Source organism: Monodon monoceros, unplaced genomic scaffold (genome assembly GCF_005190385.1).
Source record: "Monodon monoceros isolate NGI ecotype Baffin Bay Population unplaced genomic scaffold, NGI_Narwhal_1 Super_Scaffold_13, whole genome shotgun sequence".
Classification (NCBI taxonomy): Eukaryota; Metazoa; Chordata; class Mammalia; order Artiodactyla; family Monodontidae; genus Monodon; species Monodon monoceros.
Genome location: NW_021703769.1, coordinates 12509754 through 12526400, shown reverse-complemented (window position 1 = coordinate 12526400; position 16647 = coordinate 12509754). Strand labels below are relative to the sequence as shown.

Here is a 16647-nt window from a genome sequence, read left to right as displayed (position 1 = left end):
CTGGGGGGTGGAGTGCGGAGGTACTACCAGCAACCAGCAGATAGACACCAGGATGCTGTTAAACATTCAAAACTGCCCAGAACAGCCCCCAAACAATTAACCAGACCAAAACGTCAAAAACGCTGAGCCTACAGAACCCTGATTTACTCTGAGTAATGAGAAAAACTTCCAATTCTTTCCTTTTGTTTTGCTGTTAACATTCGTGTGTCTAAGGGTAACAAAACAATACCGACATGGAAATGCTTCTCCGTGGGCTGGTGTGGGCAGTCAGGACAGAGCAGAAGGCAGGGGGCTGTCACGGTCCTGGTTCTTTGCTTTGACCTGTTGTAGCATCTAATTCCTGCCAAGTCTTGGTACAAAGGGTTGTGTGGACCTTGCCGCCAAACTGCAACAATTTCTCAGCCTTTGAAGCTGACGAGAGTGAGTTTCTGCGCCGGCCCCTGTCGGGGCTGAGAAAGGCCGGTTGGGGAGCCCCTGTCGGGGCTGAGAAAGGCCGGTTGGGGAGCCCCTGTCGGGGCTGAGAAAGGCCGGTTGGGGAGCCCCTGTCGGGGCTGAGAAAGGCCGGTTGGGGAGCCCCTGTCGGGGTTGAGAAAGGCCGGTTGGGGAGCCCCTGTCAGGGCTGAGAAAGGCCGGTTGGGGAGTTCTTCTCAGGCTTTCAGGAACTGAGGAGCCCAGCAGGTCACGTGCGCGGTAACTGGGGACCCGCTGCCAGCCCAGCCACTTCCTCCTCTGGGGGCCGATAGAGAGGCCTCTCCGGCAAGGGCCAAGGCTGGACCGGGGCGGCCCCGCCTGCCTCCTGGGCCTGCACAAAGGCAGCAGGGGAGGAGCCAGCGGGGCAGGTCTGGAGGTGAAAGGGGCTCCCTGGGCCTGGCCTCCAGCGAATGCTGGGAAAAGACCCTTCTTCTCCGCTCCTGAGAGGTGACAAGAGCTGTCAAGACAGAGCGCAGAGGCCTCTGCAGCTGGTAAGGACCAGGTCACCCTCCCTGTGCCTTCGTCCACAGCCACAAGCTTCACGGTAAAGACAACCACCAATCACTGGCACTGACAGAGCCTTCACTGTGTGCCAGGCGCCAGTCAAATTTAATCTTCATGATCAGCCAAGGGGTGTGAGCTATTCTTATGCCCATTTCACAGATGCAGAAACAGAGGCAAAAGAAGTTAATTACCTTTCAACAATCACTCAACAAACATTTACTGAGGGCTCCTTTGCCCTGGACTGCGTTCTCCAGTACATGGCGGTTTTTCAACCAATTAATGTTAAATCAGAGTTAAGATTACACTCTTCAGTCTCAAGAGTGTGAAACCCACGTGTGACTAGTGGCTACTGCATTGGACAGCACAGGCACAGAGCATCTCTATCAGTGCGGGAAGTTCTACTGGCCAGCACCGCTCTAGGTGTTGTCAAGGGTCTGGGGACAGAGCAGTGAGCAAATTCCCTGCCCTTGGTGAGTGTACAATTCCCTGGGGTACAGACAGTATACAGACTAAGAAATAAATATATAGTATGTCAGCTACTGACAAGCTTCAAGAAGAAAACCAAAGTGAAGTAAGGAGGGTAGCGTGTTCCAGATGGTGATGTTTTAGGCACATGGTCAGGGAGGGCCCCTCTGACTTGGAGACATTTGAAGTAAGTAAGGAAGCAGATATGCAGATATGTAGGGGAAAAACACCCCAGGCAGAGGAAACAGCAAGTGCAAAGGCCCTGAGGTGTATCCTATTATTATCCCCATTCCACAGAGGGAAAAGTTGAGGCCCCAGCAGGTTAAATAACTGCCCAAGAGCACACAGCTGCCGACTAGCAGGCTGAGATCCAGAACTAACACCCTTCACCACCACACTGCAGTGTTTCCCACAAATTTACTCACTTGACCCTCATGACAAACCTACAGGGTAGGTACAGTTATTAGCCCCATTTGATGGAGAAGGAGACTGAGGCTCAGACAGGTTAAGTTATTGGCCCAAGGCCACACAGCTGAGAAGAGACAGAGGTGAAACTGAAGCTTGGAGAGAGTAACTTACTTGATCACAGGGGTGTAGAGGCTGTGAAGACGGCAGTAAAGCCTCACACCCTGAAAGAGAAAAAACGGGAGTCTGTGATCAGGCCACATCCTTCAGGGGCCTCCAAATCCAGGCTGCTGGGAGAGAGGATGGGGGGAGAGGGGAGACTGGTGAGGGCAGTGGAGAACAGGCCACTGGGGCAGAGGCCTGCTCTGTGGTGACTGTGGGGTCAAGGTCATGGGGTCAGGATGGAGGGGTTCCCACCTTGGACATGATGTCCTCCAGTTCACTCCTGGCCTTGTAGGTACCGTCGTCGTAGCGGAAGCGGTACATCACCTGCTCGTTCTTGAACTGGTGCTTGTCAGAGACTGGAGGGACCCCAGGGCTGGTGAGGCTGGGCGCCCCCTCGGCCCCTCCTGACCCACGCCCACCATCCTCACCCTCCACTCGGCCAGGCTCCATGCCAAGCACAATTTCTCCAAAGCCCCTGCCCACACTCCAGGTCCTCCGGCTACGTGCAGGGCCCGCTGAGACCCACAGCTGGGGGCTGGGGCATTTGCCGGTCTCATGAGAGGCCCAGAAATGCCCGCTCCAGTCTGCCCTGAGGCCCACCTGCCCAGCATCTCCCTAGAGCTAGATCACGAAGCAGGCGGGGGTGTGAGACCCCACCGTCAAGATTTATGAACCCATCTCTACACAACAGCCCCTAGTCGCCCCTAGCGCTTCCCTGTCTCACTCCCCACTTTGGATCCATTAGCTGATCCTGTAGGCTCTTCCTTCAAACCATGAAGGAACAGCTGGCCACACAGAAGTGTAGAAATGGCCTCTGAGTTAGTGGAAGCACAGCACTGTTGAGCTCTGACCTGGTCCTACTGTTCGGCCCCCCAGACCTAGCCTGCACTCACCATGGTGGATGATACCATTCTCCAGCAAGGCTTGGCCCAGGTTCACGCCTTCTTCCGTCTTGCTGATTTCGCCAATTTCCAGGAGCCAGGCAACAAACTCACTGCCAGGAACATAACATGCGGTTGAGAGGATCTCCCCAGTCCTGAGGCCACAGGGGCCAGCACTGAACTGGCCTGGCCCCCCCGACTCCCAGGAGTGACAGCCAGAACTGCCCACAGGAAAGCAGACCTTAGGGCACCACAGGCCTGGGGGTCGTGCTGAGGCCAGTGCTTTTCCCCAAGGCCGATGGCAGAGAGGTGGGTGTGAGCAGACCCAGGCCCCGCCTCAGGCTCACTGGATGGATGGATGGATGGATGGATGGATGGATGGATGGATGGATGGATGGGAGGATGGATGAGAGAGACAAAGAGAGGGGATGGACACATGAGTGGATACATGAATGAAAAGTAAGCAGATGACTGGATGATCTGACAGACAGATAAATGACTAGGTGGCTGGGAAAATTAGTGGGTAGGTGGGTGGGGAGGGGAACAGATGGGTGGGTGATAAGTGGAGAGATTACTGGGTAGATGAGTGGGGAGATGGATGATGGCTGGCTGGCTGGATGAACAGACAGAAGGAATGAAGAAACCAATAAGCAGGAAGAAATAAGGACCCAGAAAGATGATTGTGGAGAGTCAGAAGAGCTAAGGGTGATCAAGTCATCTCATTCTCCCACTTAAAACCCTCCGGCGGGCTTCCTGGTTACTCTCAGAAAAACATCCAAACTCTGCCCACATGATGGCAAGGCCCTGACATGATGAACTGCCTCTTCCTCATCTCCTATACCTTTCACTTATTCTGCTTTAGTCTCACCCACCATCTTCCCCTGCTTAAAAAAAACTGCCAGACTCCTGCCTGCCTCAGGGCCTTTGCACTTGCTGTTCCCACTGCCTAGAAACACCCTTCCCCAGCTCTTCACAAAGCCTTTCTCTTTCATCTTTAGGTCTCAGCTCAAATATCACCTCCTCGGAGAAGTCTTCCCTGACCACCTCATCAAGACACCCCACACCCACACAAACCATCCCCATCTTTCCATTTTACTTCCTTTTTAGCACTTATCACTGGATTTGTATTATACTATTTACAGATTTATTTATGTGTTTATCAACCATCTCCCTGAACCAGAATGCCACCTCCATGCTGATGGGGAGCTTTGTCTGATTCACAGCTCTACACCCCCCGCACCTGGAAGATGGTCCAAAGCACAGCAAGGCTCAATAATCTTTTGAACAAATAAAGGAATGAACCATCAAACAAGAAGGAATGTTCTGGGGTAAGCAGGAAGGTCTCAGTAAGAAAGAAGTGCTCAAAAGCCCAGAGGAAATGAGGCAAATCCAACGTGACTACCCAAGGGGCAGAGGCTCAGCCAGAGCCCACGTCCTGGTTCTCGGAGTAGAGTTTGGGCTCCGTGCAGAGCTCAACTCACTGGAAGTCAGCGGGCCAGGGGAGAGCTGGGGATGTGGTCATTCTGTTCTCAATGAAAGCGGGTGGCAGCTGGCCAGAGTGGGGAGCTTATCAAAACCAGCTGTCCTGCCTCCAATTACAGGGCCAGAGGGGGGCAGGGCTATTTTTAGCTTTGCAGTGTTTGGCTGAGCAAAGACCTGCCCTGTGTGTAGGTAGCAGTGTGTGCCGAGGCATTCAGGGAACCCCAGTGAGAGCCGGGGGTGGGGGGCGTAGAAGAAATGGATCTATACTGTGGAGCGGGAGCCCCGAGTGGGGAAGAGATGGTACTGTCCTCCCCCAGGTCTATTCTTGAAGTCCCAAAAATCAGAGGCAGAAAGAAAGCTGCCGGCAGCTGGGGGAGGTGAACAGATGCCCACTCTCGGAAGCTGGAGACTCGGCCTCTGGCTGCCCACCAGCTGTCCCATCGGGGGCCACCTCTGGCACGGACCGGCAGCCCTGTGGGGGGGTCCCAACAGGGACCACAGCAGGTCCAAACAGGGGGACAGGAAGTTGCCCACAGCAGCTGCAAGGGCAGAAAAATGCAGCCCAGAGGACAGCAACTGTGACCCAGGTTTCTGCCCTGAGCTGAGTCTTGAGCCTTTCTGAGGATCAATTTACTGGGCAAATTTGGGCAAACTGCTGTCCCTCTCTGGGCCTCAGCCGGGTCCATCTGGCAAGGGGTTCATTCAGGGGTCTTCTGGATTTAGTCGGTAACTTTCAAATCATGTTGAGTCCTAAGCTGGGATCCAGCCTACAAAACCAGACAAGATTCACCTCTGATGCAGGGACCTTAAACTCTCCTAAATGAGTAAAATGGGCCAGGTGGAAACTCTGCTGAACCAGCCAGCGTTTCTGAAGACGGCAGCCACTCAACTGCGGCCAACTGTGGCCGCATGGGAAGACTAAAGCATCTTACGACTTTTCAAGAGAAGCTGGAAACCCAGCATTTCCTGTGAAATCTCCCAACTGTTAAATGTTGATATTGAATCCAAAATTTTCTGAAAGCACCGTGTGGCCCAGGGAAAACACATCTGCGAACCACACTGTGTCAGTGGGGCGCCATGTGCTACCGCTGGGTGCAAGGAAATGTGTTACAGGCAGGAGGGTCAGCATATACGAAGGCCCTGAGTAAGAAGGTGAGGGAACCAGCAATCTGCCAGTTGGTGGGGGTGGGGGCAAAGAGAAGCGAGATCCAGTCTTCCAGAAAGACCTAACCGGGAGCAGGGTGACAGGGAGCAGGTCAGCCTGCTTTGGCGGGGAGTCTGAGATTCAGGGAATGGGGGACTAGTTGAGAGTTAGCGTGTGTCAGCTAACGGCAGCATCCCTCTTCCTTCCTGCCCCCCAGTATCGTGCACCCAGTAAACATGAATTTTAAGTGTCAAGTCCAAGGCTAGGCACAGGGGACACACAGGTACACCCTGGCAGTCTTCCCGGGAGAGCCCCCAAGCTGAGATCCAATGTCTACTCATCCCCAATACAAGAATCCCATTTCTCTTGCCCGTCTCCTCCACGGCCTTGAGCTCCACAAGGGTAGGAACTGGGGGTTTTATGTTCATCCCTGTGACTCCACTGCCTGAGATGCTGCCGGGCGGTATCTGCAGCAATGCCTGACGCATCATTATTGATCAGCTATTACGCGCTAATACCGTGCACCTGTGCCCACAGGTGGGTGAGACAGTGTGGCCTCTTGCACCTGGGTGCTCCCATTCTGGCAGACTTCAATTAATGAATGACATCTAACTCTGTCTAGAGTATAACCAAAGGCCTTCTTCTTCCAGGAAGCCTTCCCTGACTGCCCTGCCAGACAGACCACCACACCTTGTGCCCTGAGTTCTTAAAGCTCTGACAGTGCCCTCATCCCAGGCCTGTATAATGAGTTCATCCTCGCTCGCCTCACTCTCCCACGTAAACCCTTTCAATGGATTCCCAGAGCACCTGGGATAGAATCTGAACCCCTCACCCCTTACCTGCCTGATTTGGCCCCTGCTACCCCCTGTGGCCTCATCTCGACACCCCCCAGCCACTCACTCCCTCCAGCCACGCTGGCCTCCTCGCTGTTCCTCAATTTACTCAAGGCTCATTGCAGCCTTGGGGCTTTTGCACCTGCTATTCCCTCTGCCAGGAATGCTGTTCCCCCAGATCTTCTCATGGTTGGCTCTTGCTTGTCATCCAGATCTTGGTTAAAATGTCACCTCCCCCAAGAGGCCCTTCCTGACCACCCTGGCTGAAACCACACCCCCTTTCCTCACCTCCTCACATCAACCTACTTATTTCCTTAAAGCACTCATCAAGTCACTGAAATTCCCTTCCTTATTTGTATTTATCTAGTTTCTGATTCCCCTACTGGCCTGTTGTCTCCACGAGGGCAGGGGTTTCCTCTGTCCTGTTCACTGCTTGCACACAGTAAGGGCTCAATAAACAATGACTGGGATAGATGAAGGAATCAATTTTGTCTCCCTAGAATCCGAGGATCCTAGAGGGCAAACGCCATGTTCCTCCCATGAAGCCTCCACAAAAATACACAGATTTCATTCCTTGGTTTTTCTTCACGTGGCATCCATGAGCTTTGTCTCTGATGAGGGCAGAAACAGGCCACTCCTTAAGCTCCATCACATTTCCATCACTCTTGCCCACAACGTGCTGAGCATGTCACATGTGTTTTCTCTCTGTATCCTCCGACAATCCGGCAAGGCAAACATTTCATTCTCTCTCATTAATTGGTCATTTACTGAGGCTCAGAGAGGTTAAGAAACTTACCCAAAGTCACACAGCTAGAAGGCAGGGGAAGCAGGACTTGAGTCCAAGTCTGATTCAAAGCCTAACCCTTGAAGGTTATAAAGATAAATCAGACACTTTTTGTATTCCTGGAGTCCCCCATCTAGTAGAGACAGGTAACGATCAAGGAAAAACGAAATGTGCTGAATAGACATAAAAATGGATAAACGCAGCAGAGTGTGGTGAGAGAAAGTACGGGGTTCAAATCCCAGCCCCCAATTTGTGCCCATGTGACCTTGTGCAGGACCTTTTTCCTCTCTGTGCCTCAGTGTCCTCACCCTTAAAATGGGAACAATGGCAGTAAACTGCCTCACAGTGTCACACAAAGATTAAAAGGCACGGCCACATGGCAGCACCTGGAGCAGAGAAAGGCTCCGGGATTGTGTCTCTGTGGCTGCTGGTTCCTTCCACTGGAGGGGGCCCGGGTGCTCCTGGAGGAGGAGCTGGGCCCTGACCAGGAAGGAGGAGGACCACGAGCCCGGCGCTGTGTGCAGAGCAAAGCCACACAAGGAGAGTTTTTATCAGCACGATCTCCTGCAGGAAGTCTGGTCCTTGAGGGCCCAATGATTGCCAAACAAGCTTCAATCCTGGCCCTGTTTCAAATGGGCAGTAAAAGAAATCTCCCCTAATCCTTCCTGAGGAGACAGAACACCCTGCTGAAGCCCTAATCACAGACAGGTTAGCCCATCCAGCTGGACTAAGCTCTCCAAAGCGTTTGGCAAGAGGCGGGGGGTGGGGGTGGGGGGAGGTCCTCTGACCCTGGGGGGGCCGGAAGCAAACCCTTCCTCGAGAGAAACCTCCTTTCTGCCCAGGGATTAGGAATTAGCTGATGGAGACCAGCCCGGCTGCCCCCTCCCTGCTTCCCACAGGTCTGGGGCCCACAGCCGACCCTCCCAGGGAACATGGAGCTGGGGTCAACTAACCCTGAGGGCAAAAGGGCAGCCTGACTCCAAGGCATCCAGGCCAACTCCAGGGGCCCAAACACCCCCAAAATCCCCTGCCTGCTGCCCCAAGCCATGACCAATCAGCTCCCCCTGCCCCCTGCCCCCGGCTTCACACTGGTCTCCAGCTGCCCATCCAACATCTGTTCAATATGCGAACGTCTCCTGGGCATCTCGACCTTAACACGTGCAAACGGGCTCTGCGTCTTCCCTCAGCTGGCTTCCAGATCACTGCACTCGCCAGCATGCCTCCCACCCCTCTGCCCGCTCCCTCTCAGTCTCCTTTGCTGCTTCCTCCTCCTCCCCAGAGCCCAGCCTCTGCCTCATCCCTCTCTCTACCCATCCCCCTGCAGATTTCATTCAGTCTCATGGCTTTGAAAACCATCTAAATGCCCACATCCCCTGCACTTAGGTCTCCAAGCCAGAACTTTTCTCCCCGGGTCAAGATTTCATATCCAACTAACAAGTCGACATCTCTGTCCGGGAGCCTGTCTCAGTGTAGGCATCCAAGTGGAGCCTCTGGGCTCTACTCCCACCCTCTGAAACCTGCCTCTGTCTCCCCTTTCACAGCAATCAGCACTCCAGCCCTTCCAGGTGCTCAAGATCCTTAATTCCCTTTTTCTCCACCCCATCAGCCAATGCTGTCACCTTCCACATGATCCAGGATGCAACTACTTGCCCCCCATCTCAACGGTGACTACCCTAGTCCATGGCACCTCTCACCTGGTCTACGGCAATATAATAATTACAGCCGCTTTTACCCCAGGACTCTTCAAAATCTTTTGGGAAGTGCGTGGGGTGTAAGTTAATAAATTCTCAACAAAATCCCAGCCTCACAGGCAAGCTTCTCTCCCCGCAAGCTTTGTGCGGTCAGGAGCCCTGGGCATTCTTCTACCCTCTCCAGAGCACCGACCACTAGGTCTAACACACAGTAGGGCCTGGAAACAGCCTGATGGTTTTACAAGGAATGCATTTCTCCTGCTTCTCCCAATCCCCAGCCCCCTCCCCCCAGGTGAATGAGATTTAAACCTGGGTCTAGCATCCAATCCCATCTCACCTGTGCTCTGATCCTTTGATCCTTGGTTATAAAATAGGGGTGGGGGGTAATAATGTTTTATTATTAGGAAATAATGTAATTCCCAGACAGAGAAATTGGAAGCCCTAAGTACTGAAACCATATGGACCTCCCCCTCCCCTTGTGTATCTCAGGAAGGGAGGCCTCACCAGACACCAACCCAGCCAACATCTTGATCTCAGACTTCTAGCCTCTAGAACTATGAGAAAATAAATTTCTATTGTTTAAGCTGCCAAGACGGTGATACTTTGTTATGACAGTCCAAAAAGGCTAATTCAAAGGTCTGCAGTTGCTCTTCTAAAACCTTTGAAATCAACTCCCTGCATTAAATACCTTTCTGCTTGACATATCTATAGGGGCTTCTCTTTGCTTGAATGCTAGAGCAGCGTTTTTCAATCCATGGTGGAAAACCCGCTCACAGTTTGTGAAATCAATTTCATGGGTTTCACTCAGCACTATTTTTGAAATGAATGAAGAAATGAGTAGAATAGAATAGAATAGAACAGAATAGACAGGTATTTTCAGAGTGTAACAAGCACAGTAAATTTTGTGAAACTTTGGCTTCAGTCATATATTACATGAATGTGGGTACCAGGTCACAATATAAAACTTAGCAGTGAGTTGTGGTCAAAACATTTGAAAGCCCTGATATGGGCACCCCACTATCCTTGATCTCCAAGGACTGTTCCACAAGGATTCGAGGTGCTTTAGTGGCTCTGCCCATGGCGGAAGGGGCAGGGCTGGGAAAAGCCACGTGGGTGCAGATGGTCTGCCCACCTCCAGCCTCCAGCCGAGACCCAGGGACACAGCGGAGGCCAGGATGGGGTCACTCACTTGCCAAGGAAGCACTTGGGGACGGTGCTCAGCTTTCTCCGACGGTCCTTGATCAGGTTCACCTTCTTGTTCATCATCATGTGGTAAAGCTTCTCCCCCTTCTCCGCGATCATGACGTACGCATCCCGTTCCATGCCCAGCTTCAGGCCTGCGGAGGGGACACGGTCAGCACCAGCGCTGGGGAGCAGAGCAGGCGGGCATGTGGTTCCTGAAAGCCTTTCCCCCAGCTGCCCCCAACTACCGCCACAGCCAGTGGTCACCCATAGAGCACTCCCTGCATGTCGGACACTGTTCTAGGCACCTGCCAGTGACCCCACACAAGACCTTGTAGAGGAGGGTGGGTAAGTCCCCCATTTCACAGATTGCAAAGCTGAGGTCCAGAGAGGCTAAGTCCCAGGGTAATAAGCAGTCGACCCTTCAACCTGAGAATGGGTTTCCAAATTCTGACGTTATGAGAAAACCTATTGAGACCTTCCTTCCAGGCCAGGGATGGAAATTTCCCCGTTTCTCTAGACAATACACACAGAACTATGATCCCAATCACTGCCCCATATTTTCTACCTGGACCCCATCCAATCCTGACAATAAGAGTAGTGACAAATAATGATAGCAAATGCTTTTATAGTGCCTACTCTATGCCACTTGATCCTCACAGGAAACCTACAAGGCAAGTTCCATTATCCCCATTTTACAGCTGAAGAAACTGAGGTCCTTAGAAATTAAGTTCCTGTCCAAGGTTGCCCGTCTAGAAGTAGTGGAACCAGGATTTAGACCCTCAAGCTTGGCTCCAGATCTGTGCTCTTGACCACAGCATGTACCACGCCTGGAAACTCAGCCCTGAGCTCAGGGTTTGGGTGATACCCCGATTCTAACAACAAAGGCCTACTCAGGCCACACTCCACTCATGAGCACATATGTCCAGCACTGACCACAGCCATCCATTCCGACCACAAAGATACTGATCTGCCCCACCCAGGCCAGGCCACACCCCTGACCCCCACCCCCAGTCCTGACCACACACCCAGCCCTGATCCATGTCAGAAGTCATAAACCTGCCGCAGCAGGGGCTAAGTTCAGTTGTTTACCTGGCCTAATGGCATTTTAATAAATTTTGATGCAACATTTAAAATCAAGACATGTCACCTAAAAATCCTGATGTCTAACTTCTCAAAAAAAAAAAAAATTCAATGGACCTGGCCATGCTGGGCCCATACTCATTCCTGAGAGATGATGGTGACTTGTACTTGGGTGGAAGCAGAGAGAGGACAGAAGTGGATGGACTTGGCATGTAAGTGGAAGGCAGAATTAAAGGGACTTGATCTACTGAGTTTGGGGAGTCGGCAGACATCAGTGTGACACCAACAGTTTCAATCTGAGCTCCTGGATGACTGAAGGAGTCACTTACTGAGATGGGGAAGTCCAGGGAATGAGTGGGTTTGGGGCAGAAGACAGGGTGGAAATTAAGAATTCTGACTAGACATGGTAAGTGTGAGATGTCCACGACACATCCAAGTAGGGATTTCAAGAGAACAGAATATAGATATGGAGGAAACCGGGCCTCTGTTTTCTCCTCTGTAAAGCTGGGCGGCAGGTACCATTTTTAGGATCATGAGTCAAATCTGCAAGTATTTATCATCAAATCCCAACCTCATTTAGCAGCATTACAACCCTCTGCGGCAGGAGCTTTATCCCCATTTACCAGGCCACATCACTGAGGTCTGGAAAGCGGAAGCAACTCACCCCCAAACACACCATGGCCTCCCCTTCCAAGCACTGTGGTCTCTGTACAGCAGTTCAGAGTTTCCCACCCCCAAACTGCACCCAACTATCACCCAGCTCTGCACTTCCTAACGCAAGGGGCCTAAGAAGTGCCTGGGCCCAAGCATTCATGACGACAGTTAGGGGCAGCCCCCAGGACCCTCCTCCCAAAGACTTGGTGAATGTCAAACAAAAAGAACCCCAGGTGAAGGGAACAGAACCGTGGAGGGGACAGAGGCACGTAGGGAGCATCTTGACTACTAACCCTCAAGGGTGAAGGAAGCAAAGAATCTCAGGATGATCAACTACACTGGCATGGCCTTGGGCAATTCCCTTCCATGGGGCCTCAGTTTCCCCATCTGTCTGGTGGGCTAAACCAGATGAGCTGAAATCCCACCAAGTTCTAACAGTCCCAGAGCTCTCTGCCCTTCAAAGACCTGTTTTCTGTAGCTCTGACCTTTCTGGAAAGGATCCTACACCCCTCCCCTAGACACAGCTCACTCTACAGAAGGCACGAGGCTGCAGGAAGCCGTATACGCCCCAGGGATCTGGGGAAGCCCCCAGCCACTCACTCTCGCGTTGCTCCCGCTCACGGATGATGGCATCCAGCCACTTCTGCTTCTCCTCCGCTGTCTTGGCCATGCAGACAAACCACTTGTTCTTGGCCGTGTTGTGGATCTTCCAGCCGTTGGTGACGGTGTAGCCATTGCTGTGATAATCCGCTGGCAAGGGAAAGAGGCAAAGCGGGGTCAGCAAGAGCTCAGCCATACAACCCAACATTCATCATTATATGCTTACGAGTGAGGTCACAGGACCAGTCCTTCCTCCTCCAGAAAGACAGGGCAGCAGAGGCATCAATGGCATCAGGATTTGGGAGTTGAACTTACTATCCTCCAGATGCTCCCTCTCCTATCTATTCTCTGGTGGGCAACAAAGACCTCAAGCAAAGAGCCTCCCAACCCCTCGATTGCAAAGAGAGACACCTTATGCCTCCTTGCCCATCTCATTCTGGCACTTGGGCTACATAAAACCCTAGTGTAAGCCTGATGACGCCAAGTCGCGGGCCCTTACAGAGTGTTGGCTGGGATGGGAATTGGCAAACCTCTCTGAAAACAGGCTGACGTTATCCAGGAATGTTGCAGCCAGCTGTACCCTGAATCTGAGGAGGGGTCCACAGGTTTCGTGAGACTGCCAAAGGGGTCTGTGGCTCAAAACCAATTCAGAACCCCTGTCCTGGACAAGCTCAAGGACAAATACACCAAGAGGCGTACACACAAGAATACTCATAGGATCACTGTTTATAATGGTAAACAACAGAAACAACCCACATGTCCCTCACAAAAGGAATGGGTAAACGGGGGACTATCTGTGCAAGAGAAAACTACACAGCAACGGAAACCGACAAGCTACAGAGAGCGACATGCAGAAACACGGATGACTCTCACCACCATGGGGTTGAGTGAAAGAAGCAAGATGCGAAAGAATATACAGTATACTTTATGACCATTTATATCATATAGAGAACAAACTAGTGGTTACCAGTGGGGAGAGGGAAGGGGGGAAGGGACAAGACAGGGGTATGGGATTAAGAGATGCAGACTACTACGTATAAAATAGATAAGCAACACGGATATATTGTACAGTACAGGGGAACACAGCCACTATCTTGTAGTAACTAAATGGACTACAATCTATACAAATATTGAATCACTATGTTGTACACCTGAAACTAATCGAATGTTGTAAATCAACTAAACCTCAATTTAAAAAAGAAAAAAATAGAATCCACATTCTGGGCCAGTGCTACCCAGAGAAACACAGTGAGAAGCAATAATAATAAGAAATACATATATATAATTTTATATGTATTTGTAATCATATAACCATTTAAATAAGGTTCGAAAACAGAAATTTTAATTAAAATGTTTAGCAATGCATATTTAGGAGGTAAAAATATGTTTAAAAAGCAAGAAAATCATCGTCACAAAATTCAGAGAGTGGTTACTTCCGGGGGGGAAGGAGGCACTGTGGCCAGGGAGGGGCGTGTGAGGGGCTTCTGGGGTGCAGGTAGCAGTTTATTTCTTAACCTGAATGGTGACCACCCGGGGGTTAGCTTTATGTGCATATGTTTTAGGCACTTTTCTGTGGACAGGTTATCCTTCCCGATCAAAGGAAAACACTGGTGAACCGCAGCAGAGACTGTGCTGTAGAGCAAGGGGGCTGCGCTCGGGCAGGGCATGGGTGGGGACCTACCTGTCCCATCCTCCACGTTCTCCACCTCCATGACTTCAGTGTTGATTCGACCCCGGAAGATATACAGGGAGCCGTTGATGGATTTGGTCCTCTTGGTGGATTTCTTGCTCCCAGTGACCCTGAAAGACAGTGGGAGGTCAATGTCCCCTATGCCTCCTCTCCTTGGGGCTCAACCGTCTTCAACAGAGCAAAGGGAAGCAAGGCAGTAACACAGAAGGGCGCCCGGGGACAGGAGAAGTGCGGGAACCAGGTCAGAAGTATGGCATTTTGGCTGGTGGTTGGGTGACTTGAGCAAGTCACTTTTCCACTCTCAGCCACAGCTTCCTCATCTGGAAAATGGGTTAATAGCCTTGCTGACCTCCCAGAGCTACTTCTGAGCCAACAGGAGATGTGGATGTGAAACCAACAAGAAGCAACAGAAACCCACTCTTCTAGGCTAGAAAATGGGTAGAGACTCTCAGGGTGCCTAACAAACAGGAACTTCCTGAAATAAAACCAGAATGGAGAGGAACTTGGAGTAGGAAGTCCATCCATCCAACCACTTACATCTACCTACCCACCATTCATTCATTCATTCAGGTGAATTCTCTTGCTCACCCATTTAGTCACTCAACAAACAATCTGACCAGTGCTTCGTATGGGAAGGATACCAAGTTGGGACCAGGGGAGTCACTCACCCATGCATTCAACAGGCACTCAAGAAAATACCTGCTGGGCACCAAGCACTATTCTAGGTGCTAGGGCTGCAGCAGGGAACAAAACAAAGTCTCTGAGAATATACCTTCCAATACAGGAGGGCAGAAGGTACCCCAAAAGCCCTCCATCACGCCCCCTTCTGGTCACTACCCCCTGCAAGGGTAACCACTACCCTGACGTCTAAACTCATGGATTCACTCTGCCTGTTTTAGAACTTCACATACGTGGAATCACACAGGGTGATGGTGATGGACATTTGGGTTGCTTCCAGTTTGGTGCTGCTGTGAATGTTCTGGCACATGTCTTATGAAGAACATACGTGAGCATTTCTTCGGGTTGAAGAAATGCTCAGTTATAAGGAATGCATACGATCGGCTTTGGTAGATACTGCCAAGCCGTATCAATTCTCCCACCCCTAGCAGCATAGGGACATTCCAGTTGCTCCACATCCTCCATAACTGGTATTTAATTTCTCATTTGGGCCATTCTGGCAGCAGAAAGGAGTGTCTCTAATAAAGATTTCATCTGTATTTCCCTGATGAATAATGAGGCCGAGCACTTTTTCATGTTTATTGGCCATGTGGTGTCTTCCACTTGTGAAATGACTGTCCCTTGACCATTTTTCTGTTGGGTTGTCTGTCTTTTTCTTAATGATTTATAGCAGGGCTCGGCAAATTTCATCTGAAAAAGGGCCAGAGAGTAAACATTTTCAATTGTGTGGGCCATATGGTCTCTGTTACAACTACTTAACTCAGCCCTTGAGGTATGAGAGCATCCACAGACAACACAAAAATGAATGGGCATGGCTGTGTGCCAATAAAACTTTATTTATAAAAATAGGCAGAGGGCCAAATTTGGCCTATATATTTTGGATATGAGTCCTTTGCAAAGTGGATTGCAAAGATCTTCTCCTCCTCTGTGGCTTGCCTTTTCACTCTCATCTTGGTGTCTTTTGATGAACGGAAGTTCTTAATTTTAAGGTAGTCTGATAAATCTATTTTTCCTTTATAATTATACTTTCTGTCCAATTTAAGAAATCTTTGCTTACCTCCAGATCATGAAGATAGCCTCCTATGCCTTCTTCTAGAAGCTTTATTGTTTTATCTTTCACAGCTAAATCAATAATCCATCTGAGGATGACTTCTGTATACTGTGTGAAGTAAGGGTTCAAGACTCATTTTTCCCACTGGATATCAAACTGACCAAGCACCATTTATTGCATCTCATTGGTGCTTCTGTTGAAATTCAAATGACTGCTTACATGTACGTCTGCTTCTGGACTCACTACTCCATTCCATTAATCTTTCTGTCTGTTTTTACACCAATACTACGTTGTCTTAATTACTATAGCTTTATAGTGAGCTGTGGTATCAGTAATAAAAGTCCTCCAGCTTTGTTCTTCTTCAAAACTGTCTTTAGCTATTTTTGTCTCTTTCTGTTTCCATGTAAATTTTAAAATCATTTACGTACATATACACACAACCTCCCTCCTGGAGTTTTTATCATAATTACATTGAGGTTCTGACCAACGTTTGATGAGAGAATGCAAAGCACTTGCTGGTGATGGGGGGTGAGGCAGGTCAGAATCAAGGACAACTAAAACTCTGGCCTGAGATCCTAGGTAAATGATGGTGCCATTTACTGGGAACGACGACGACTCAAGGAGGAAAAGCTTTGGAGCAGGAGTTACAATGAAAATGAAGAGTCTTGTTTTAGACCCAAGTTAAGTGTAAGCTGTCTGTGACACACCCAAGGGAAGATACGGATTTAGATTTCTTCTACCTTACATACCATGTGCCAGGCATCATTCTAACCACGTTACATGTTTTATCTTAATCTATAAAAAACACCTCATGAGATGGAGACTGCTTTCATCCCCATTAAACAGACAGGAAAACAGAGGCACAAAGAGCTGACATAACTTGC

General features: G+C 50.3%; 1 protein-coding gene across 5 annotated transcripts in view; it reads right to left on the bottom strand.

Annotated features, from left to right (window-relative positions):
- Positions 1 to 16647, bottom strand: part of PREX1 (phosphatidylinositol-3,4,5-trisphosphate dependent Rac exchange factor 1) — a 217770-nt gene that overhangs the window by 49200 nt on the left and 151923 nt on the right. For all 5 annotated transcript variants that reach the window (XR_003793079.1, XM_029219974.1, XM_029219975.1 and 2 more), the window contains exons 8-13: positions 14026 to 14144; positions 12345 to 12494; positions 10015 to 10162; positions 2904 to 3004; positions 2263 to 2366; positions 2020 to 2069 (exon numbers count right to left, since the gene is read on the bottom strand). Coding sequence is in view for 4 of the 5 variants with exons in the window: in XM_029219974.1 (XP_029075807.1) it covers positions 2020 to 2069; positions 2263 to 2366; positions 2904 to 3004; positions 10015 to 10162; positions 12345 to 12494; positions 14026 to 14144 (672 nt within the window). In the remaining variant the exon portion in view is untranslated. The remainder of the gene's footprint in view (positions 1 to 2019; positions 2070 to 2262; positions 2367 to 2903; positions 3005 to 10014; positions 10163 to 12344; positions 12495 to 14025; positions 14145 to 16647) is intronic.